This window comes from Saccostrea echinata, unplaced genomic scaffold (assembly GCF_033153115.1).
Source record: "Saccostrea echinata isolate AGI-Se365-2 ecotype Australia unplaced genomic scaffold, CSIRO_AGI_Sech_v1 ptg000009l, whole genome shotgun sequence".
Taxonomy (NCBI): domain Eukaryota; kingdom Metazoa; phylum Mollusca; class Bivalvia; order Ostreida; family Ostreidae; genus Saccostrea; species Saccostrea echinata.
The window spans coordinates 51,843,799-51,871,024 of NW_026889758.1; the positions used below are offsets into that span (position 1 = coordinate 51,843,799).

The 27,226-nt window shown below is 33.8% G+C and overlaps 1 protein-coding gene across 1 annotated transcript; it reads left to right on the forward strand.

Moving 5' to 3' along the window:
* The first annotated feature begins 8,856 nt into the window (after positions 1–8,856).
* On the forward strand, positions 8,857–24,674 carry LOC133182866 (uncharacterized). The gene is made up of 3 exons (XM_061317713.1): positions 8,857–8,969; positions 20,228–20,300; positions 24,055–24,674. Exons 1-3 carry the CDS (start codon positions 8,857–8,859, stop codon positions 24,595–24,597), a joined length of 729 nt encoding a protein of 242 aa, XP_061173697.1. The 3' UTR covers positions 24,598–24,674.
* The last annotated feature ends 2,552 nt before the right edge of the window (positions 24,675–27,226 follow it).

The following is a 27,226-nucleotide window of genomic DNA, read 5'->3' on the forward strand; positions in this document are numbered from 1 at the left end:
GTCGCCCGCGTGGCGCAGTGGTTAGAGCGTCTAGAGTCGCAAAGTAAGGAGTTGATCCTTACGTCGCGGGTTCGAATCCCACTGTAGGGCTTGGAGACAGGTCCATCGGATGAGACCGTATAAACCGAAGTCCCGTGTCGCAGAAGGTGCTGGCACGAAAAAGATCCCCCACTGCTCAATGGCCGTAAGTGCCGTGTATAGGACAAAATTTGCAGCTCTCCATCGGCAAGTGGTGGCGTCTCCATATGAGTGAAAAATCTCGAGAGGGACGTTAAACAACATACAAACAAACAAAAACTTAAAGTTGATCTGCCTAGAATTTTATCTTTAGACGTTAAATTTCTGTTTGAATTCCCAAAGGCTCTAACTGTGCCCCTTAATAAACAGACCTGTTTTTGTATTCTTCTGAAGCAGAATTTATCCTTCTACATAAAAAGAAGAAGTCTCTTGCTGTCGCCTTCAATTCGACGTTAAGATTGATTGATCGATTTTATATTGTTTTACGTCCCGTTCGAGATTTTTTTTCACTCATATAAAGAAATCACCATAAATCGGTGAAGGGCTTCAAATTTAGACCTATACTCGGCACTCAGGCCATTGAGCAGTGATGGATCTTTATCGTGCCAACGCCCACCGCGACACGGGCCTCGGTTTTTAAGGTCTCATCCGAATGACCCGCAATTTACACTTCAGAAAGTAAGTGCTTGGTTCGAGCGCTTGGCGAAGGAACAGTTGCAACCTATTTTATATCGACTCATGTCAGTCGCGGCCGTGATTCGAACACACGACCTTCCGATCACGAAGCGAGGACATTTGGATATATCGATGACGTTTCATCAATTAATTATATTCATTTTTTTCATAGGTTGAAATGATACATCCTACTGAACTCGAAATAAAAGACACCATAGAGTCTGACACATCCTCTTCATACTTGGATGTTTACTAGATGAATGTGACGACTTCAACTTATATATCGTCAATTTCTTATTATGAAGCAAAATAACATCCTCACCTGCTTTGGCATTTATGTATCCAAGTTCATTCGATACGAAAGAACATATTCATCGTACAGTCAATTTCTAAACCGAGGCAGGCTATTGACAAAGTTGATGCTACAAGGGTATCAACAATCGTTTAAAGTCATTCGAATTCTAGTCGATACAATGACCCTGTTTGCAAATACAATCTCTCGTTAAGTCAAATATTTTATAGCAAATTGTAGGCCATTATTTCCATACTGAACTGACTACGGATTTATCCGTTTACCCAATCAAGACAAAGGGCTCACGGCAGGTGTAACAGGTCGACAGGGAATGTTTACTTCTCTATAACACCTGATCCCACCTCTGAAGTTTTCAAGGGTCTGTAATTGCTTTGCTCTCAATCTGTCTCGTTTACTTGGAATTTAGAGCGTGATTGTTGTTCATTATCTTCATATTTCATTTTGGAGATTGTAATGGACACTCGGGCATATGACGAAAAAAAAATCATTTTTAAATTGTATAAAAATTGATGGAATAAAGATGAATATTATGTAAAATTGGAAAATGAGAATATACACTTAAGAACCATAGAATATTATGGTTCGATAAAATTCATACACAACGTTATTAGTCACACGACAAGAAAATTATTTTAAAAAAATGTATACATATTATAAATATGCAAAACAAATAGAAATTTATAGAAAATAAACGTAAAAGATACAAAGGAAAAAAATCTTAAACAGAAATTGAATCATGTTTTGTGTGTCATTGATGTGAAAATTGTTGTATTTTGATCAACTTTAAGTCTTGAACGTTCAAAAAAGCTAAATGAAAAAGAATCTCTTACTTAATGGGAAAAATACTTATTAATGATTCTTCATAATCAGTTGAAACGCATTAATTTTTGTTGAGTTTAAAAGAGCTGCCAATGGCATTTCAGCAAACACTGGCTTTCGTCTTGACCGCAATACCGACATTATTTTCAAACTGAGGTGTTATGACTTTTGAAAAATATATGTAGTAATAAGTTTTGCGTATTGGAATCAAATCACAACTGGTATGACGCACTAGTGTAATAAACGGGTTGGTACTGTATATCAAAAACAAATCTCCTCCTTCATTTCATTGCACATCTTATAGCATACCTCATGAAATATTAAATATCTGTGTGCTTCAGGAAAAACAGAAACAAAAATTCTCAATGTTAAAAATATGATCAAATGCGATGTTAATGTTTGGATGGAAAAGTGTATTTAATATACACTTTTTCAATAATCCAAAAATATATATTACGGATAGATGTCTATACAGACAGACCTAGTATATCGACCATTTAAGGATTCTATATTTGAAAAGTCTCTGTTCTTCATTTCATAGAATATAATAAAATAAGCAAGTTGTTTGCATGTCATGTAAATTCGGTAACTGATATGTTCCATTTCAGTTATGTATTCCAATGTACCTTAAAACCTTTTAATCTATTTTGATTGGAATAGGTTATTGCTTGTATTTTATAATAGTTATATGAAATATGGAGATAACGAACAATATTCAAGCAATAAAACAACACAAATCGGTAACAGAGCTAACACGGACCTCCAAGAACATTAGTGGTGGGAGCAGTTAGCTATATCATAATTTTTACTGTCTCAGGAAGCATAACGTTGATCAAAAGATGTCTGGTTTTTAGCTTACTCCCTTTCTGTTAAGAGATTGCAGGAACGCAATCTTGATTAAGATATCAAGTTTTCGATATTGCGGTGAAATTGCAAATCAACAATGATTTAGAACAGTAATAATCGCGAATCCTTTTATGCATTATAAATGGAAAATGGAATATAAACGATAACTATAATGGTCCATCAAATAGGAATCTGAACACTTTTTGATATTTATATTTTTTCATATCAAAACAAAGCTATTTAATTCAAGCACATGTCATAATTTTTTTTATGTAGATATTGTTCTAAATTCGATGAGGCAAAAATTACAGAGAGATTATGGTAAAGTAGAGTTTATTACTTATAAAGTAGAGTTTATAGCTTATAACTTTTTTTAAAAATATGTCAATAAATTGGACAATTTACCCTGAATAAAAATAAAATAACTATGACAATATGTTAAACGGGTATAATAAGATAAAGCGGAACATTGCAAAGAACAAGAGTCTCGTGTATATAATCCGCATTTGAAATTTAATAAATGCCAATGAAATGTCATCTAAAGGTATAATTTCTGTGATTTCATAAAGCTTTGCTTTTCAAAGGCCAGCCAAATCCAATATATTTTAATAGTAGTAAATATCCAAGCCATTCGAATGGATACAAGTATATATATTTTTTGAAAATATGTCATAAGGTAGGAACTCAGTATCTTTAGCCTTAATGTCTTATAAAAGGTCTTGTGATATACAAAATAAGGGATGTTAAGAAAGTTCGTTCCATAAAGAAATATTTCTGAAGAGATTTGGAGTAGTGTTTAACTGAAGAGTTTAATTTTCCATTCTTATAAAACTATTAGATTGGGCGTTCAATTCATAGCAATGACCTTATAGGGGAAAATCATTTTGTTTCCAGATAAAAATATGTTTAAACCTCAAAAACACATATGACAGATTTGCTCAACATTGTGGTAAATATGTACGATTGGTTACTTCTCTTTCTTTATAGCATCTCATAATAAAAAATTATTAGTTTATTTAAGATAAAGCATAGTTAATTTTCAAATAGGTTTGCTGATAGACTTCCTTTTTGATGAAATGAAATATAAAGATAACGAACAGTATTATTCAATCTCGAAATTCCAATGAAACGATACAAATTTGGAGCAGAGCAAAGAGGGACCTCAAAATTTAGAGGTGGGATCAGGTGTCATGAATTTGATAACTTCTGCATAGGTATGAGAAAAGCTACATAGTGGTTGGCATAAGATTGATTGATTGTAGTTGTTTTACGTCCCATTCGAGATTTTTCACTCATATTGAGACGTCACCATATACCGGTAAAGGGCTTCAAATCTAGACCTCTACTCGGTACTCAGGGCCATTGAGCGGTGAGGGTTCTTCATCGTGCTAACGCTTACCGTGACACGGGGCCTCGGTTTTTAATGTCTCATCCGAAAGACTCGCAACTTCCACTTCAAAGTGCCGAGCGCTTGGCGAAGGAACAGTTGCTACCTATTTTTTTTATCGACTTAGGTCAGTCGCGGCCGTGATTCGAACACACGACCTTCCGATCACTGAGCGAGCGCTCTACCAACTGAGCTACCGTGACGGACTAACAACGGTTGGCTTTATATATTTCACAGATAGGATGTATCTGATTTTTCTGTACAGAAGATACATCATCCTTTACGATATCGGCCTACCCCTTTTCATTTCAAAAAAAAAAAAAAAAAAAACAAACCAAAAAAACAAAAACAAAAAAAAACAAAACAAAAAACAACAACAACAACAACAACAACAACAAAAAAAAAAACCAAAAAAAAAAAAACAAAAACCCACAATCAAAACCTTATCCGTAACAAGTGTGGACTCTCTGAGCATAAAATATATAACAAATTTCAAATATTTTATCAGTGTATTTGTATCGAGTTTTAAAGGAAAATGTGGAATAAACTTTCCTAACACCCTTTTGATATTTAATATTAAAGCTTTATCTCTCATATTAACAGACGAAGTGGGAAACTGCTTTAAGTGAAAGCCAAAAGAAAGGACCTCAATAAGGAGTTAAAAATTTTCAAGGAAAATTTTGAGAATACTTTTAAAAATGCCGAAGAAAAGTAACAGCACCACCAAGGTTCATGATAAGGTCACAAAAGGAGGATAAAAGAATCTATCATTTGTAACTCTTTCCAACATCCTCCTTAGATGATCAACAAATTCAAACCTACGTTTTTTCATATTGATCTGAGGTCACAATATGGCCCATTATATGACATAATATGAAGACTTTCTAAAGAAAAATAAACATAGATATCTGATCAATAAATAAATATCTTAATATATTGTAGATTGAAATTGTTGATGTCATGCCAATCAGGGTTTTGGATCTCGATAAAGGCTTTGATGTCAACTTTTTGTATCAGTGAAATACACTGTTTATTCAGACGAGGCCAGTTGGCTGATGGTACTGACATAGAATTTTATTCACCTACTAACATATATTTGTATAACAAAATTTAATGTCCTTCCTGGCAATATGAAACAATACATATCAATACATATATGGATAACCCTTTCCTATCTGAAGAATCGATTTAAATTTAACGCATTTCTTCTTAGTTATCCTTTTTGCCAATGATGTTACAACAACTAATATTCATGAATGAAAATATTCAAAGTTCTTAATACTAAGTCATTAAAACACCCTAGGGAAAATGTTTTTGCTACTAAATATTCATTTTAGAGCGAAGGTAAATTTAAACTGCAAATTGAAACCAAATGATACACAGGAATACGATTGGTAATTTATATTTAGTAATTAAATCGAGGTTAATTACATTTTAATTGTCAATTTATTCAGCAAATGATAAATTGTTTAACCTTTTGACTTAGCTTTACTTTCAATGGTCAAAACTATCGAATTGTGATTTTTTTTAGAATAACAAATAAAATATCTTAAGTGTGATAAACAAACATAGGCATAACTTCAATATGATAAAACTTAAACATGACAAGGTCAAGGATTACCTGCTTGTCAAAAAGAGGTCGGAATATATTGGCATCATTAACATTAATCTCTCGTTGAATATTCAGATTTATTTGTTACATACTCAGGTTTTGTAAGGTTGTGTCATGATATGGCAATAGTACTTAACAACTATGGATACGCAAATATGACTAAGTAGAGAAACAATATTTCGTGCCATTTCAATTTAAATCATATTTGGCTTAACTCGTACATGTAGGCCTATATTTTGATTGATTGTTTCAATTACAATTATGTTATATAGTTATGTAGCATTCTGAGAGCTTTTTTGTAGGAGATATGGCAACACCGATAGCTACAATTATGTTTTTAGTCCCCTACCGGTGAAACCGGAGGAGACTATAGGTTTCCTCAGAGTCTGTCCGCCCGTCTGTTTAGCTGTCCCTCTGTCTATCTGTCAGTCTGTCCCAACTGGTTTTCCGCACTTTTTTTTAAACGCTTGCAGATATTGAGCTGATTTTTGGTACATGAGTTTATCTTAATGAGTAACAGATCAAGTTTGCATTTCGTTCCACTTCAAAGATTTTTTATGGAATTATGACCTTTTGCATTTTTCAGGGTTTTCCGCAATTTTTTCTAAACGCTTGCAGATATTGAGCTGATTTTTAGTATGGGGGACTAGTTTTGCTAATGCAATTTTCTCAAAATGCTTGTTTTAGGATACAAATACTTGTGCTCAGCGTTTTATTGAAATCAAACTAAAACAGTAAGGAATGTAGCATTTTGATATTTTACACGTTATTCCATATTTATAAACCATATTAATTTAGCTCATCGAAATTTTTTAACGTATGGCATGATGAAGTAAACCTATATTCCGAGTTTTGTTAAAATCAGAACAATCCTTTATTTAGGGATGGTGTTGTGAAAGAATTTCACAAAAAACTTTGACTACATCTTTCATCCAAAGCAATACCTGATAAACAGAATTTTGTACTTGGGTGAAGTTTACTTAAGTTCTAAGATTTATTTAAAACAAACGAAAACTGTTAAAGGAATAGGATTTGAAAGAATTTAAAAGATATTTCTATTTTACTAGTTATGGCAACACTATTTGTCGAAATTAAAAAACTGATACCCAAAATTCAGAATGTTGTAAAATTAGAAGAATGTATATATAATTCCTTATTTGACCAGAATTACAAAAGCATTAGGGAAATAAACATTAACGATGCAATATGATGGATTGTTTCTTTTTAAATAGATTTAATAATATAATATATTTGATAATATTTTTATCCACAAATAACACACCATTCTTTGCTTTACTTAACTTTAGGCACCACAATAATGTATATTTTTAAAATTAAATAAATTAAAGCTAATCATTTCTATGAAACTGTTCACACGATTCGTATATGTAATTTTCGGAATTTCATTCCATCATTTATGTTTTTTTTTTCAAGCAGAAGTAACGAATATGATTGTATCATTTATCAATTATACCCAATAGGCGAAACAATAGTTTATTCTAATTAAAAATGGAACTCGTAAATTTTCTTATCTTGCAAGTGGTCATTTGCACAATTATTTTGTTAAAAAAACATTCTGATTGTACAAACAAGTACTCTGAAGTAGATGTTAAAAAGATGCTTCTGATTGACATTATCTATGTAGTTTTTGGAGATCGGATTTACTAACAATCTGTCGGAATTCCCATACTACCAATTTGCCCCGTTATTAGCAGACCTATTTTTGCATTCATATGAGGCAGAATTTATTCAAAAACTTATACATTAGAAGAAGACACTTGCTGCGGCCTTCAACTCGACATTTACTAGTAGATACCGGTATATTGATGACGTATTATCAATTAACAATAGTTACTTCCATTCATATGTCGACTCCATATATCCCAGTGAACTTGTTATAAAAAGATACCACAGGGTCTGACACACCTGATTCATATCTGGATATTTTACCAGAAAAAGACGTTTATGGTAACCTAACAACAAAACTTTATGATAAACGTGATGACTTTAACTTTTCTATCGTCAACTTCCCTTACTTATAAAGCAATATACCCTTATCGCCTGCATATGGGGTTTATATCTCCCAGTTGATTCGATACTCAAGAGCATGCTCCACTTACGAACAAATTCTAAAACAAGGCAAGCTATTGACAAACAAGTTGAAGAAACAAGGATATCAACAATTTCGTTTAAAGTCATCATTTCGTAAGTTTTATGGTCGATACAATGACCTTGTCAGTAAAAACAATATATCATTAAGTCTAATGCTGACTGACGTTTTTCATACTAATTGTTAGGCTATTATTTAAACACCAATTTTTCCGTTTGCCCGATCATGACAAGGAGCACACGGCGGGTGTGACCGGTCGACAGAGGACGCTTACTCCTCCATGGCATTTGATCCCGCCTCTGATGTTTTTTCAGAGGTCCGTGTTTGCTCTGCTTCCGATTTGTTTTGTTTCAATGGACTTTTGAGTTTGATTGCTGTTCGTTATCTCCATATTTCATCTTATAAGCTGTAACTTCGGTGTAGAGAGGATATTATAAACACGAATATTTACAATAAAGCATGTGTGAGAGAAAAAACATTGAAAAAGACAATAAATGCGATTGATTGCTTCTATCTATCTATCTATCTCATTATATCTCTCTCTCTCTCTCTTTATATATATAGTCTGTATAGACTTGCACAGACAATGTTTCTTTTTAAAACATTTTTAGAAAGCCCAGAATTGTATTTTAGAAATTCTTTTAAAAACAGACGTTTTTTCAACAATAGAGAGGAGGAAAAAAATCTTAGACCCAAGAGTACGTTTCAAAATCAGGATTTAGTCCATTACAGCAATATAAATCGTCTTCAAAATAATGACTCAGATCATCTTCAAACTAATAACTGCCATTTACAGTTTACAGATTCAACAACGAATTGCCCATATTCAAACGCTGATGAGATCGCGATCTCGCTTCCGTTGCAGGAAGGGGATTATTCACTAATTGACGATGCAAACTTGAGAGAAATAATTTTATCAAAAAAGGGTGGGAACTGTTAAAACTCAAACGAAATGCAAGAAAATCTTCCATATTCATTCGTTCGTTGTTTCAACAGAGAGAATACAGAAGTCATGACAAACCAAGCTGGGACTCTACAGAGAAACAATGATCCAATCGTAGGAGAGGTGAAGGGAGATGTATATGCCGCTGTGTGTAGGAAAGACAAAACTGGAAAACAACCAAATCACTAATCGTAAGGGAAACATCTACACAAATGTTCAAATAGCTTCTAATGGAGAGGAAAAGATGTAGAAGGAGAGAATTATTTTTAAACGAAGTTAACGTTGAGTAAAAGAGCTGAGCATTTTAGCTACTGAGTTAATGTCATCTTTTATTATGCAGTACTTACTGCTGTGAAATGGATTTGTGAACAAACGTTCATGTTTACTTAAAAAATTTAAAGACTTACTATTTTACCGAAAATGAAATGGGGGGATGCATTTACTCTGAGAAGTTTATATGTAAAAAATAGCATTATTTCTTTTAAAACAAGGACTTTAAGACCTTTAATCATATAAATAAAACTCAATACATTAAATGAATTAGTAAAACACTGCATGGATGAGAAAATTGAAAGACTGAAGGGTCAAGCTGTAGCCCTCCAACATATGCCATACTCAGATGTCCTCCTTGCTCATGTTTTCAAATGTAAGACAATTACATTCAATAAAGAAAATTTAGCTCAAACACCATGTAAAATATTCGAAAGTCCATTCAGTATGAATGTTTATGTTATCATAATACAAAAAAATATTTTGGTTAAAACTTTTTTTATCTTAAATTTTGATGATTGCAATGAAACCAATCCAAATTATTTCCAGTAAGATATTTTTATCAGTAAAAGTAAAATAAGCCAAGTAAGTGTTGTGACTCAGTTCTCAAAGAATACAGACTTAGTTATCAATTTACACAATTTTTAAATTATATTAAGTTATATTTTAACGGATAATTCACATGCAACTAACAAAGACGAAAGAAATTACATTTTAGGTATCAATGCAACAAAAGAGAAAATTGCTGTTTTTCGGGGGGGGGGGGTGTATTATGCTTGTTATGAAGATATATAAATTAAAAAAAAATTGCACAAGTCATTTGTCGATTGTTTTATCATCTTATAAAATTCAAATAGTTCAACCAGTTAAAGAAAAGGTTTTTTAAGTTTATATACATGTAGTACCTCCGTTTTAAAATACTTTGAGCTGGCACTCTTTCGTGTTAGATTGTTTAAGAAATTGATAATGTTATCGATAGTATTAATTTTATCGCATCAGTCCACGAACTTTTTGATAACCCATCGTAGTTATTATAGTTTTAGCTCACCTGAGCTGAAAGCTAAAGTGAGCTTTTCTGATCACATTTTGTCCGTCGTCCGTCTGTCTGTAAACTTTTAACATTTTCGACTTCTTCTCCAGAACCACTGGGCCAATTTCAACCGAACTTGCCACAAAGTATCCCTGGGTAAAAGGGATACAAATGAAGGGCCATGCCTTCTTCCAAGGGGAGATAATTACAAATTAGTGAAAAATTAATGGAATCTTTGAAAATCTTCTTCTGAAGAACCACTAAGCCATGATTGGTCATATTTATATGGAAGCATCCTCAGGTAGTGTAAATTCAAGTTTGTTCAAATTATGACCCCTGGGGATAGGGTGGGTCCAAAATAGAAGATACAACTTAAAGGAAAAAATCTTTTTAAAAATTTCTAAAGCCATGATATGCCAAAGAAATATTTCAGCATTCTCAGTTAGTGTAAGTTCAAGTTTGTTCAAATCATGCCCCCCCCCACTCCCCTTAAGGGATAGGTTGATACCGATCATAAAATACTGAACTCTTAGCCAATGTGTTCAGGTGAGCGATGTGGCCATGGGCATCTTGTTTGTAATATTTTGTACATCTTCACCTATCCCCCTCCCCCCAAAGTCCTCCAATTACAACATACTGTGCCATTATAGTATTATAGTTGTATACATTTTGTATAGCAACAAAAATCCGAATTCAAGTATGAGAAATAAATAAAAGTACACTGTACCTGTTATTTAGGGTCAATTCTAGGAAGGAGACGATATGACAGAATGGGTCGCTGAATTAAAGACATTCCTTTGCGAATACAACCCAAAGGATATCTTTAATGCAGACGAGTCCGGGTTATTTTTCCGCAGCAAGGACAGGCTAACGGTACTTGTGTGCGCCAGCATGAGATGCCGCTTTTTAGGCAAAGCAAAAAATCCACGTTGTTTTAAAAACGTGAAAACTCTGCCCACTTAATATGACGCCAACAAGAAAGCCTGGATAACATCAGAGCTGTTCTCCAACTGGCCGCGGTCATTAGGCAGAAAATCCAACCAACAAAAAAGAAAAGTAGCCATGATCGTGGACAATTGCCCTGCCCATCCTAGAGTCACAGGACTGAAGGCCATTAAGCTGATCTTTTCCCCTCCAAACACCACCAGTAAGACACAGCCTATGGACCAGGGCGTGATCCAAAACTTAAAAGAGTTGCATGATATATATATATATATATATATATATATATATATATATATATATATATATATATATATATATATATATATATATATATATATATTTATATATATGTATATATAACAAATCTTTTTGCTCATAATTTATGTATATATATATATGTATAAAAACTATCTGGTTGGTTTATTCCCTCTTTTTCCCTTTTTCCTATCAATTATGCAACTCTTTCTCTCTTGTATGTATGTATATTGCATTACATTTATATGAAAATACAATGTACTTTTTTTGTCCCTTGAGGGCCTCTAATTGGTAAATAAATAAATAAACATATAGTATTATCTTCACAAGCCAATCCGAACTCTACAACAGAGTCGTGTTCGGGTCCGAAAACCTAAATTGGTTTTCGGAAGACGCAAAGGATTTTTTTTTTTCAAAAAACGAAAACAAAAACAAAAACAATCAAACAAAACAATGTAGAAACAATCTCCCTCTCTTTCTCTCTCTCCCCACCCCCATGTTCATGCATGCTCCATTGAGCAACATTGGTCACGTGAGCTAGGACTGAAAAAGAATTCGTCACACTGAAATTGAGAGTCTATCTGTCAATAGCAGTGATTTGCGATTGCATTTGCCAAAAGCTATCTTCACGAAATAAAAGCATTCCTTCAACGACTAGAATACAGCAGAGAATACTTTGAATTAAGGTTAGTTTATTAATGTTGTTTTCATTAATTTTTCGAGTTTATGCAGCTTTCTGTTGAAAACGTAGCAAGGTGAGTACTCGATCATTCCCGCCATTTCTGGTCCTTGTCCGAGAAGACATCCTCATATATTTCATTCTGTTTACAAATATGCATTGACATATTGTTATACATAATTATTTAAACAATTTATAGTTATGTGTAAAACAGCTTGAATATGAAAGTACATGCAGTTAATTAACGCATGAAATAGGAAAAAGACAAGCAGTAATGTCTACGCATGCTCATGGGGATAAATGCCGGGGATATTAAAAGTCAATAAACTTAGTTTAAAAAAAATGTCCTATGCATGTAGTTGAAAAGTTCAGTTTCTCAATGTCAATAATAAAAAATCAAAGATGGCTTAGTGCTTGAAGCTGGATTTCGATAGAGTTTAACCAAATTGTAGTTCCAACTCTCCTGCAGTGGAAAGTGCTCCCTAAGATGAGATTGTATAAGCCAAAACCACAGGCACTTGTTTCTGTAATAAATTTTTTAACCCATAGTATAATAAAACACAAGGTATCCAACTCTGAATTACACGGAGTACCCCCCTCCCTCAGAATCGCACTCATTTACAATTTCAGAGGACATGCACTGGCAAACTGTTTATACCTATGTCTTCTACGATAATTTATTTACACAACCATATATGGCATGGTTGTCTTTATTTTCTTTTATCTCTGTAAAAACGTCAAAACTCTGCCCGGCGAGTGGAAAATTCGAATTCAACCATGAAATGGTATGTGCTAATCCCGGGCAAAGATTTTGATTGGCTAAATATCTGTTTCTAAAATTACATCAGAAAAATCAGGGACCTATATAAGTTAGTATATAGGTCCCTGCAAAAATATTGTAGTGTTTTTATGGAAAATGAGAGGTAAAGAAAATTTATTTATTCACTGCAATATTTAAACACTGGGATTGAATTTTCAAACCCACTCATTTTTTAGCTCACCTGAGCCAAAGGCTCAAGTGAGCTTTTCTGATCAATATTTGTCCATTGTCTGTCGTTGTTGTTGTTGTAAACTTTTCACATTTTCATCTTCTTCTCAAGAACCACTGGGCCAATTTCAACCAAACTTGCCACAAAGTATTCTTGGGTAAAGAAGATTCAAGTTTGTTCAAATGAAGGGCCACGTCTTCTTCCAAGGAGAGATAATTAAGAATTCGTGAAAAATTAATGGCATCATTAAAAAATCTTCTTCTCAAGAACCACTGTGCTTGAAAATATGAAACTTATGTGGAAGCATCCTCAGGTAGTGTAGATTCAAGTTTGTTCAAATCATGACCCCTGGGGGTCAGGTGGGGCCACAATGGGCGATCCAAGTTTTACATAGGAATATATAGGAAAAATCTTTAAAAATCTTCTTCTCAAGAACAGCAAAGCCATGATTGGTCATATTTACATGGAAGCATCCTCAGGTAGTGTAGATTCAAGTTTGTTCAAATCATGACCACCCGGGGGTCGGGTGGGGCCACAATGGGCGATCAAAGTTTTACATAGGAATATAAAGGAAAAATCTTTAAAAAATCTTCTTCTCAAGAACAGCAAAGCCATGATTGGTCATATTTATATGGTAGCATCCTCAGATAATGTAGATTCAAGTTTGTTCAAATCATGACCCCCGGGGGTCTGGTGGGGCCACAATGGGCGATCAAAGTTTTACATAGGAATATACAGGAAAAATCTTTAAAAATCTTCTTCTCAAGAACAGCAAAGCCATGATTGGTCATATTTACATGGAAGCATCCTCAGATAGTGTAGATTCAAGTTTTTCAAATCATGACCCCCGGGGGTCGGGTGGGGCCACAATGGGCGATCAAAGTTTTACATAGGAATATATAGGAAAAATCTTTAATAATCTTCTTCTCAAGAACAGCAAAGCCATGATTGGTCATATTTACATGGAAGCATCCTCAGGTAGTGTAGATTCAAGTTTGTTCAAATCATGACCCCCGGGGGTCGGGTGGGGCCACAATGGGCGATCATTTGTCAAAATTTTAAAAATTCAAATTTGTCAAAGTTTTACATAGGAATACATAGGTTAAATCTTTAAAAATCTTCTACTCAAGAACAGCAAAGCCATGATTGGTCATATTTAAATGGAAGCATCCTCAGATAATGTAGATTCAAATTTGTTCAATTCATGACCCCCCCCCCCCCCCCCCCTCCCCGCGAACCACTTTTATATTTAAACTTTTCAACCTTTCAAGACTGAACTGATTTCTGCTTTTTCCTAGCCATAGTTCTCAGGTGAGCGATGTGGCCCCTGGGCCTCTTGTTTTAATTTTGCTCTCTGCCCGGGATTAGAACAACCATGCATTGATGATGAATGTAATTTAGGGGGTGCACATTGTCTGCCTTGCTTTAGCTGCTTGATCTAACCTACAGTTATTTAAACAGGTTCATTCTCAAGTAACTATTAGCCTTACCTTAGGAACAACTTTAATGGGATGATGCATCAAGAAAAGATGCACACCACAGACTTGCTTTAGATGTTGTCATCTGACCTACATTTTCCAGATGAATTAAGAGGTTTAAGTTAATTTAGAGCTGTCATCCATTCCCAAGTATAAACTATAAGCCTATTGTGACTGAGCCTCCCACTGCATTGAATATATATGTTACTATGTTTGTACTACCAGATATACTGTAGAGGCTGATTCTGATTTACATTTTACAGTCTTATTGTGCAGTTAAAGTTTTTGGAGCAGATCTGTTATCAAGTATTTATAGATCCTCCTGGACCAAACTTGTGTAGAAGTTTATATATATAGGCTGAGATTACCAAAACATTTGTTTGGTAAGAGACTTAAATGCCTTTCTTTATAGATTATGAACATTTGTTGAGATGAGATACGTAATTTTTGATTACCTATGTTTTCCTGAAAAATTTTTTAGTAAAAATTCTGTAAAAAAAGTGTTTATATTTGGATTCTTTATCATGTATATATTATAAATATATATACCGTATTCATATATAATGAATTGTATTCATTCTAGCGAATCATTTTATTCATCATGGATGTTTGCAACACGGGCTTGTAATGCATGGAAAGGATAGTTACTAAGCCCCAACTCTTTTTTAGGTCTCCTGAGTTTACTCAGGTGATGTAATGCTATCTGTTTTTGTCCGTCGTCGTGTGTTAATATTTAAACATTTTCAGCTTCTTCTCTGAAACCACTGAACCAATTACAATCAATTTTGGCATATAGCATTTATGGGTGAAGGCTATGTTTGAAATAACCGTGCGCCCGACCGCCCGAGACACACAAATTTTGCCATGGGCGAACAGATCTGCATGTATGGACGCACTGCTAGACTGTTAAAATATCCCATAAATTAAAATTCATATATTTGATAAATCTCATCAACCAATAGTATCGGTAGTAAAGTGTAAGAAGCAAAGGGGGTAGAATTCGTCATCCTACGGAATCGGATCGAAGTTATAGTGATCTGGCCCCATTCATGCTATTGCTAAAAACAAAGTTATAAAAGACAATTATATTTTCTCGGGCTAGTAGATTTTTGGCAGGACAGACAACTTTCAGTAGCAGTCAGCCCTGCATGTCTGGCTAATTTTACAGTGAGTTTCAAACACTGGTGAAGGGGAGTAAAAATTGTGAATTTCATGGCCCATGGGCCAGGTTCTGGTGTAAGGGAAGGGCTCTAATGATTAAAAAGTAAACCTGCATGAATTGTTTGAAAATCTTCTCCTCTGCACCCGAGTATTAAACTAATAAACTATGTACATAGTTATGATGAGGAAGGGTGCCTCTTACAAAATTGTGAATTTCATGGCCCTTTGGTCAGGGGTTCTGGTGTAAGGATGGGGCTCTAATGACTATAGTGAAAATGCATGAATTCTTTGAAGATCTCCTCCTGTGCTCCTGGTATTAAACCAAGTGGATTTTTTGAACTGTATGTACGTAGTTATGATAAAGAAGGATGCCTCTTCCAAAATTGTGAATTTCATGGCTCTGTCGGTCAGGGGTTCTGGTGTTAGGGCAGGGCTCTAATGATTACATAGTGAAACTGCATGAATTGTTTGAAAATGTTCTCCTCTGCTCCTGGGTATTAAACAAATGAACTATGTACATAGTTATGATGAGGAAGAAGGGTGCCTCTTCCAAAATTGTGAATTTCATAGCCCCTGGGTCAGGGGTTCTAGTGTTAGGGTGGGGCTCTAATGATTATATAGTGAAAGTGCATAAATTGTTTGAAAATTTTCTCCTCTGCTCCTGGGTATTAAACCAATGAACTATGTACATACGAGGGTTGTCCCAGAAAAACGCGAACATTTTTATTATTTTTTGTTTCACTAATATCATACAAGTAAAAATCGGCATGCACCATAATGAACATCTTTTACATAAATCACAGAAATTTCAGTAAAATATCTCTATAAATAAGTTTTTTCTCTCTGATAAATGAATCATTAAAAATAGCTGCTGGTGCAACACCGACGATATCAAAAATAGTAGATAGTTGAGTTTTTGAATTTGTTGAGAAATTGCACGCCTTTAAAAAGTAGTTCGAAGCATAAATTGGATACTGCATTTGATTTTCTTTTAGTTACAGAGTTATCCATTTCATACTACAGTTAAGAATTATCAAGGAATTAATTCTTTTAATAGACAATTTCCCAACCCCTGATCATAAACTTTACTGTTCGCATAGTTAACGGTGGTCTCCACACCTGATGTCCAGATCTAGACTTTTCAGTTTGTCGTCATTTTTTTTGGTCTACCAAACGCTACTTCCATTGGACAACCAGTCCGTCCATTTTTTGAACCTCTTTTACTATGAATAAACCAGTGTTCCATACATGTATTTGTGTTGTTCCCGCATTCCAAGCTCTTTTCCCGTATGAACAGGAGTCATACCCGCTCCATGCAGTACTTAGTGATATTTTGGTGCGCCGCATTATCGCCTGATGTTGCCATTTTTGACAATATCTTACTAATAGTGTTTGTGCATATAAAGTCATATTTTTGTTAATCATGATGTCGAAGTATTGATTTTTTACACGAGTACTCTAGATGGTACAGTTTTATGGATGTAAATTTTTGTCACATTATATTTCCGTATAGTCTGGTAATAAAGAAAACATAGATGGCAATGCTGTTTTGAAAGTCAAGAAATTGCCGTGCGCCGACCACAGATATTTAACACCCTTTAAATGCTGTTTATAAATGCATATGACATTATAACCTTAAAGTTTTTGGTCAAAATGACGAAAAAAATCATTTCCCAACATTGTGCAAAAAATTAATATTTTTGGTCAGGTAGTTTGTGAAATATTTAAAAAGTTTGCGTTTTTCTGGGACAACCCTCGTAGTTATAATGAGGAAGGATGCCTCTTCCGAAATTGTGAATTTCATGGCCCATTGATCAGGGGTTCTTGTGTTAGGGTGGGGCTATAATGATTATATAGTAAAACTGCATGAATTGTTTGAAAATCATCTCCTCTGCTCCTGGGTATTATGCTGATGATCTAAGTATATAGCTACGATAAACAAGATTCCTAATATTCCAGAATTTTGAATTTCAAGGCCCCTGGGTCAGGGGTGAGTGGGGGGGGGGGGCTTATGAATTGATGCTTTGAAATCTGCTCCTTGGTATTAATCAAACATTTATGATGAGCAAGGGTGCTTTTTCGAAAATTGTGAAATGTGTGGCCCCAGGGTCAGGGGTTTCCGGGGGGCAGAGTTTTTGAAAACCAAATATTTCTATCAGTCATTCAGACTGATGGCTTAATGTGTTCTACCAGTCCAAAGGAAATTCTATCAGTCCGAATAAATTTTAGTATATTTCATGATGTAATTCAAAAGAAAATGGCATTGGTTTATATAGTACTCAAATTGAGTTTGTAAATCTTTCCGCAGATCATTACAACACCGATTGTGAGAACACGGGTATGCAATTAAAAAGTTCAAGCACTAGCCCACGGGCTAGCAATAAATTCACTATCCCCAAGTAAAAAGTTGCTAGCCCAAATGGGGGGGGGGGGGATAACAACTAATATGAAAAAAATATAGTTTATTGTTGAAAAATTCAGGGTCTGAAGACTAGGTCATTCTTTTTAAACTTAAAAGTTTAATTCTCACTTGTAAAATTGAATCAAGTATAAATTAATAATTATGATAGAAAAATGAATTCAAATAAATTATCTCCCCTTTTTCTGGACATTGCACTAATCTAAACTGAAGCAAAAATCCTTTTTTTTTTTAATCTTTAATCATTAAATACATTGGAACTATATTTTATGTAAATCACATAACACTCGTCTTTCAGTTGATTGAGTGATCGTAAATAGTTTAACGAGATATCTGCATGTGTTTACCATAAACAGAGGAATGGAGGAATTTCGGATTAGAAAAAAAAACCGATCGTTTTTGGAAGTAAATAAATTAATCAGTAAGTATTGCAAAATGGATAAGTTTATGGAGATTTACGAACAATAGGAGCATGCTGCCTGGAAATTTTTCATTTATTGGGAATTTAATAGCAGAAAATGAATGAAAATATCAGTAGTGCTTTTCGTGTATCACATTGGTAGTTTTTACTTTTACTAGCCTAAGGGGCTATCTCCTTGCAGAAAACTACTAGCCCGGCCCCAAAAAATGGTAGCCCCAGGTGTCGAGCGATGCTAATTGCACACCCCTGGTGACATCGCAATAGATCAGAGTACAATTAATTAGAATAATCTAACTGTGTCTCAAGACAAGCCATCGGTCACGTGGACTGGTAAAAGAGGGAATTGCATCGGACATTTCGATTTTCTATCGGTTTTGCAGGTAGGACCGATGGTTTTCGGAAACTGGGGGGGGGGCACTACTGATTATTGCTGATTATTACTGATTAATGGAAATGCATTTTTTCTTTGTTCCCATACTATGCTTTGAGATGTGTATTAAGTAATCAAACTTAAAGCATGCTACGTGTATAGTTATGGTGAGCAATGGTGCCTCTTTCAAAATTGTGAATTTCATGGCCTCTGGTTTAAAACACGAACCAAAGTCAATTGTTGGAAAGTTGTTACATGATACTCAGGTGACCTATAAAGCCCTTGGGCCTCTTGTTTTTTTATGAGCCCACAGTTTACCCATTTTGTTGGAGGAATGTGATAGTGGGAGAGAATTCATTTATTATTAATTGTGATGTTTAAATTTTTTTTTTATTTCAAGACAGCCATAAACAATATTATCTATCAAATGTTTACCCTGATTTTAGTGTTTGACATCATTCAAAGAAAGTGTCACACAATGACAACGTAACATGCTGATAATGACCAGTGAAAATAATTGAAAAATACACTGAATGCAAAAAAAAAAAAACCCCAAAAAAACATTGTAGGGCTTTATTTTATGCCCCACCATGAATATGGCTGGGGCATATAGAGTTTGTCATGTCCGTCTTCCATCCTTCCATCTGTTCTTCCATCATGCTTTGCATTTAGCTTACTTCAAAGCTCAGTTTCAAAGAAACTATTCAATTATTCCATTATTTTTATCAAACTTCATATGCTGATACTTACTGATGTGAGCTATTCTACTGCATCAATTTATTTTTTACCTTGACCTTTCCTTTGACCTTGACCTCACTTTTCTTGGTGTTAGCTCAGTTATAAAGAAACCATTCAATATAGTGTAATCAAATTTCATATGCTGATACATACTGAAATAAGCTATTCAACTGAATCAGCATTTTTGACCTTAACCTTTCCTTTGACCTTGACTTCACTTTTCTTAAATTAGTAATTAGCTCAGTTTAAAATAATCCTGATGTTTTTATCAAACATCACATGGTGATAAGTTTTAGTGAGAGATATTCAACTGCATCAAAAGTTGAGACCTTGAAGTATCCTCTGACCATGACCTCACTTTTCTTAAATTTGCATTTTGTTTAGTTTTAAAGAAACCATTTAAGATATTTTATGTAAGCTTATGCACTAACACATAATTTGGTGAGAATTTATCATCTATATTCAATTTTTTAGATTTCAGTTTCAATTTTAAAGAAACTATTCAAGATATTCTCATCAAACATCATACACTAATGAATACAAATTTTTATGTTGCAATACTGATATACCCTCGGTGGGGCATTCATGTCCTATTGACATATTTTTTTTTTTTTAATTTCAGTATATTAAACAAATAGTCTCTCAAAATATTATCATATAACATTTGAATTTTGATTCTGCATTACTTATTCTGAAATCAAAGAAAAATACTGAATTTGTTGTGTGATTATTTTTTTTTGTAATTGTAGTATGGAGCTTAGACGATCTGGAAGGACTAGACGGTCTCCCAGGTGGCACAGCGACTATGTGGTGGAGATTCCGGTAAGTTAATAACAAGGCAAATAAGATTCCGTTACAATACCAATGTTTTTGGGGGGGGGGTCTGAAAGGGGGCAATTATTTGATATCTTGATAATTAATATTGTTAATTTGAATTTTCCAATAGAAGATTGGGTTTTTGTTTTTATCTCATTTTATTTTACCAGTCTACTGATTTTTCACTATATAAGAGTAAATTGATATATTTTGCTGATTCCCTGAAAATCACCATAAAAGGACTGATTCCCTGCAAAAAGGTGTGACAGTCTGATGAACTGATACACACCTATTCTGAACACTATAAGCAATTTCTTTTAATCATATAAATAGTTCAAATGAGTACCAAATAAACTCATAAATATTCATGATGCAGCTATGTTAATGCATCATATAAGGAGGCGGGGCCTAATTCATAGGGGAAATGTTATGCCTCGTATTGTGATGTCAACATGGTAAACTGATGTGCACTGAGAGCTAGACAGATCACTTAACTTTGTAATCTCGGCTAACTGTAATGTTTCCTTCAATATTTTACAAAGTAGTTCAGACAATGAACAATTATTTAATGATAAAATGGAATTTCTTTAATGACTGTAATAAATTCTGTTGTGTTGTTATGATTTTTTATTTATCCCTGTTACGAAGTCGGATACTTGAATTAAAATTAAACATTGTTACAGTATTGATTTTAACTTTTTTTTCCAAATTTCTTGTTTGTATTGGTATTATAAAACAGTTAAAGTATATCATTGAGGAAGTCAGCAAGATTCCAGTTCCCCTCAAGCAAGTCTATTTCCCTTGGCGCAGGTGCCTCAGGAAATAGACTTGCTCTTGGGGAACTGGAATCTTGCTTACTCCCTCAATGATATACTTTAACTGTATACTGTTTCTTAACCTTCCCCAGTCTGCTAATGGATAAACAAATTGATTTCAACCTTTTTGCAATCTATAAGAAGTTTCTTTTCCTAATTACCAGTTTGTAACCAGTTTGCAAGAAGTCTAGAGGCATTTCTTAGGCCGCAGTTAATAGGCAGTTACATAGCAGTTTATAGGCTGAGTTTTGGGGGCAATTCTTAACTATACAATTAACCGACTAGTATATGAAAGCTTAAGGAGGAATGCCACACCAAATTTTTATTTAATAGATCTTTAAGAAATCCCTTTTAAACTATGGTTTCAGCATTGCAAGACCGATATTAGCTTTTAATTATTTTATACAATATTTTTGCATTTTTTCAAAGAAAAAGAAAAAAATGTTTTATTTGCAAATAAGATGCTTTTTGGTTTAAAATTTGCTATTAATAAATGCATAATATGAATGTCTAATAAAATATGTTATTAGAGGCTGGATAGACATTTAAATTTTTAAAAAAAAAATTATTTATGAAAATGAAACACATAATTTGTGAATAATTTTTAAACCTCTAATATCATGACATATATGTTGCTATAGCATTTCACTCAGAAATATATTAAAAAAATTTATTTTATCTGGAAATTATTTAAACTACGAATTTCGGGACGCGTTTGATTGGCACGTCCTTGCACTTTCACAAAATAAACTTTATCCTTAATACTTGAGAAAAGTAGAAATTTTGTTGTGTATTCATGAAAAAAATTAAAAATTCAGAGTAGAAATGTGAGAAAGCAAAACCAACTCACCAGTATCGTCAGTCCATGCTCAATGATGTGTGCAGAGTCTAACAAGTTGAACACACCCGGTGAAACGTAAACATTAACAGTAATAGAGCTCGTGCCCTGTTTACAACACAGTTTACGTTCACTTTACAGTCATATATCAGCTTGTCCATCTGAATGCATATCTTTGAATTTTAATTATTATGAGCATTATCATTATAATGTGAAAACTCAAACAGTTTTCAACATTATAAATCAATTTTTTTATAATATATACAAAAGAACTGTACTCTTAGAGGAAGACACCTTTATATTGTGGAAGCATCTTCAGGTAGCATAGATTCATATTTGTTTAAATCTTGACCCTGGCTTTAGAAGGGGGCCACAATGAGAAATCTAATTTTTGCATAGGAATTTTATAGTAGGAAAAATCTGCTTAAGAATATAGCATAGCCACAATAAAAGATCAAATACACAGAAAAAAATCTAAAGTCAGGATTAGTCAAATCCATATTTCTTTGACTAATCATAGCCTTAGATAAAATAAATTCAAGGGTAAGCAAATCATAACCCCTACCCTTTTTTCCAGGGTAGGGGGGAGGGATTTGTGAGCAATCACTTATACATTTTATCTTTTCAGTACTAAACTGATTTCTGTTTTTTTTCTAGCTTGTTTGCTCAGGTGAGTGATGTGGCCCATGGGCCTCTTGTTTACTTCTTAGGAACCATTGGGCCAATTTTAACCAAACTTGCAACAAAGTATCCTTGGATAAAGGAAATTCAAGTTTGTTCAAATGAAGAGCCAGTCTTCTAAGGGGAGATAATCATGAAAATTAATCTTTTGAAAATCTTCTCAAGAACCACTTGAGCCAAAAAAGTTGAATCTTACTTGGTATCTTCATACATGCCAACCTCCAACATGTAAAAATCTGGTCATGACCAGATTTGGAAAGTAAAATATCTGGTCATAACAAGTAACGACATTCACAGTCATGACCAGATTTGGAAAGTAAAATACCTGGTCATAACAAGTAACGACATTTACGACATATTTACCATGATTAAATTTTATATACATATATATAAGCATTTGTGTATTGAGAATTATTTTATCAAAAAAAATCTGGAAATAGGGAGATCTTTGGGTTGTTCAGCAATAATCGGGTGAAAAGCATGACCCGCCGTGGCATAAGAAATAATCGGGTTAAGGGTCGAAAAATTGGATGTAACCCGAAGAAATCGAGTGAGTTGGCAACTATGGGTATCTTCCTCAGGTAGTGTACATCCAATTTTGTTCAAATCATGACCCCCAGAGGAAGGGAGGGTGCCAGAATGGGTTATCAAAGTTTTACATAAAATACATAGGAAAAAATCTTTTCAAGAACAGCATAGCCTTGATTGGGCATAACTATAGGAAAGCACCTTCAGGTAGTGGAAAATCAGGTTTGTTTAAATCATGACCCCTGGGGGTAGGGAGGGGCTACAATGGATGATCAAACAAAGTTTTACAGCTTAGAATACAAGTTCAAACATATAGGGAAAAATCTTGAAAATTTTTTTCTACTAAAGCCATCATTAGTAGAAAAATATTGAAGCATGCTAGGTAGTGCAGATTCAAGATTGTTCAAATCATGAGCCACCCACCCATCCTGTTTTCCCCAGACCATTTTTATATTTTATCTTTTCAATAATGACTGATTTCTGCCTTTTCTAAGCCATAATGCTTAGGTGAGGGATTTGGCCCATGGACCTCTTGTTCGGAATGAAAATAAAATGAGTATTTTTTGGAAGCATGCAGATCTATTCCCAAGCAGTTTGTCACTTATCTCCCATTGAAGGAAGGAGTGGGTCTCTAATTCAACAAAATTGAATTTCTTTCACCCAAGGATGCTAATTTTGGCAAGTTTAATTGAAATAAATTTCACTAGTGCTGGAGCAAAAAAAAAAAAAAAAAAGACAAATGGAAAAAAATGTTCATCAGAAAATCTCACTTGCCAAGAGAGCTCAGCAGGACCAAAAAGTCCTGTTAAGTACGTGTACAGTCTTGTCAGAGCTTTCTGTATTTGATTAAATAACATTAAAATTCTTGGTTTTGACATGGTATTTTTTTCTTTTTTAGGTACGGAGGACTCGGGTTAAGCAGAGGGTGACAGTTGAAGATGCACCTCAACAGTCTGAGGAGATGGCACTGCCACTTTCTGAGGCTATTCAGGATCTTCCTGAGGAGAGGCCAGAACAAACTGTGGAGATGGCTGTGCCATCTGCTCAGTTTGTGATGGCTGACGCTCAGCCAGAGACTGTCCAGTCTGAGGAAGTGTGTCTGCCATCCCCGCAGCCTGTACTAGCCCTTCCTTGGCTAGGATCTGAGCAGACCGTGGAGGTGGCGCTGCCATCTCCTCAGCCTGATCAGGTTCCTGTTAAGGATGAGGTTGGACAGACTGTGGAGATGGAACTGCCATCTACTGAGATTGTTGAGGGTCATCCTCAGCTCTCGTCCAGCTGTGACCCCCCAGCAGTGGTGCCCCTTCGTCCTCAGCCACCACCAGTGAGGGAACCTATGAGGCGAGGCTTTACAGCAGGAGGGTTAGTAAGTAAGCAGAAAGTTTCGAAACGATATGGTACCATATTTTATAAAGCGATGTGCGCTTTATTGGGTTCTTAAACAAGTGCATCAAAAACAGTGCATTAATTTTGTAAAAACTGAATGTTATATAATCCATTTCGAAGTTCTGTCTCCCTCTGGTTAAAAAATACATTTCAAATTCAATCTTTTGACAAGTGTAAAACCAACATTTCAAGATAAAGTTTATGTATTTTGTAATAATTTTTTAGGTTGTGTTATCTCCTTAATCTTTATATCATTACTGATCATTTTTAATTCAAAACAGTTAAATATAATCTTTGGTGATTGAAATTCCCAACCTTTTTCACAAATTATAAGAAAAAAACTGCTTGCGTGATACATATTTTCTTGATAAGATACATTCTTGAATATAGGTACATATCGATATAGCCTTAGTTAGTTGGACAGTTGTGATGGCATTGGATGTTTCTTTGATTACTGGAGTCTTTTTCCCCTATTTTCACTTCTTTCTAAAAGTTAAATTCTCTTTAAATTCAGTTTGTTAGGGTATAGCTTGAGTTAGGATTAAATAAGTTTAAATTTTTTCCTTTTTTTTTCACTTATTTTCTCATGGATGCTGCGTCTAAATATCTCAATAATAGCACACACCGTTATTTAGACGTAGTCATTCTTGAGAGTAATTAATGTTTGTTTTAGTCAGTAGATAGGGTCAAATAAATTTTCTTTTCTCTTCTTTCATGTCAATTTAAAAGGTTAAAGTAACATTATAGATTAAAATTTTCATAAAACAAAATATTTTTTTAAGAGTTGACTAAGCTTAAAAATTTGTAAAAGTAAAATGGACGTTTCCATAATACATATTTATTTTAACAACTAAAAGTTAGATTAAATTTTTCAGTATTTTCTCATGGATGCTGCATTATTATCTCAACACATTTAATTAGCATACCCCATTACTTAGGCATTATAGTCATTCATGAGAGTAACTAAATTTGTTTTCATTGAAATTTTTTTTTCTTCACTTTTTCTTGTTAAACCTGATAAATAAAGATAAAATAATTTTCCTTTGATAATGATTTGAATAGGTATTAGGGTTTAAATCCTTATTTTTATTCTTTAAACCTCCAGTCTGACGAGAACCATTACTTCCACTGTGTGCATGATGGATTACATATTGTATCTGTTTTGACTCTTTGTATTCATATTTCTTCCGTATATTGTGTATAATTTGTTATAGAAGCATGGGATATTGTAATTCTAAGGATACTTTGATTGATATTTTGGTTAATTACTGTATGAATTTATTCATTATCTTGTTTCAATTTCCTAAATTTTCTAAATTTCCTAAGGGTTGCGATTAATAGTAAAGTTAAAATTTCATAAGTATTTTTTTTTTAATTAACTATGTCATTTTTTAATTAACTATGTCATGTAATTCTTGTTATTAAAATCAGGAGTTTGCTATAAACCTAAATAGTCAAATCTTCAGAGGCCAATGTATAATTAATGAAATTGGGTTAATTTTTTTTTTTTCTCTATAAAGTAGCTAGGTTTCTCATGGATGCTGTGTCTAAATATTTCAACTCAAGCACACACCGGTATTTAGCCACTGTTATTCATGAGAAGAAAGTCTCTCATATAGTCCTATTGAATTAAATATTGGTAAATTTTTAGTATAATTGCTTTAATTTAACGTTAATCCTTCTGTAATTTCATTTAGACAGGATTTTGATAATTCTAAATCTAGGGGTTCCATTGTTCAGTGGGGTACCCATTTTCCATCTGTTATTTCCCAGCTTCTCTGTTAGTCTTAAGGAGTATTTGTAAATGTTTGTATTTCATGTGTTTAATTATTATTTTGTAATATTGTACCATGTGTTTTTTGTACGTCTCAGGGAATTATCTTGCAACTGTAAAACTTTTTTGGTTAATATATATACTACTTATCTTTTTTGAAACTCTTGGTTTTTCAAATAATTTCTTTGGGTGAATTCAGAATTTTAATAAATCATGTAAAAAATAAGAGACATTTTTTTTCCTCTGGTGGAATTATTTATTGGTTAATTTATCGTTTTAAATTCCATATATATTTATCATCATATTAATTTAATTTCCCAGTCATGATAATTTCTTTGGGTTGGAATATAGATCACAGGGATACAGAGATGGTGGGATTTTGTTTCCTTTCTTCATAAGACTCAGTTATCTGTAATTGGAGGTTCTTTCCTGAGATACCACTTTTTGTGTGTATTGTTATTCATGTAATAATGTATTCATGTATCAATTCATAATAAGTGTTGAAATGAGAAAAAAGTTGGTTATAACTAGTGTTGAACTTACTCTCACTGATAATCGATCATCCGTCAGGCTTAGCGATTCTGCTCGTTTGTTAGAAATTTCATGATTGGCGCGGAAGGAAGTTGATAAGCTTTGTATGATATGTATTACTTCAGTACGATTTATCTTGTTGTAAACGCAAAATGAGATGGCCGCGAACGGTAGCTTGGTCGAGGTAACGTGATGCCGTCTTTGTAAAATTAAGTTTATCCCTGTGTTTTCCGCTAAAACACAGCATTCAACATTTCAGTTTATATCGGTCTTTCATCGTTTTAAAAGTTTCTGATTGTGTGTTCGTAAGCAATGATCGATTATAAAAATTTATTATTAATGTTTTTTGTATTTTCATTTACATGTATATTGTATATTA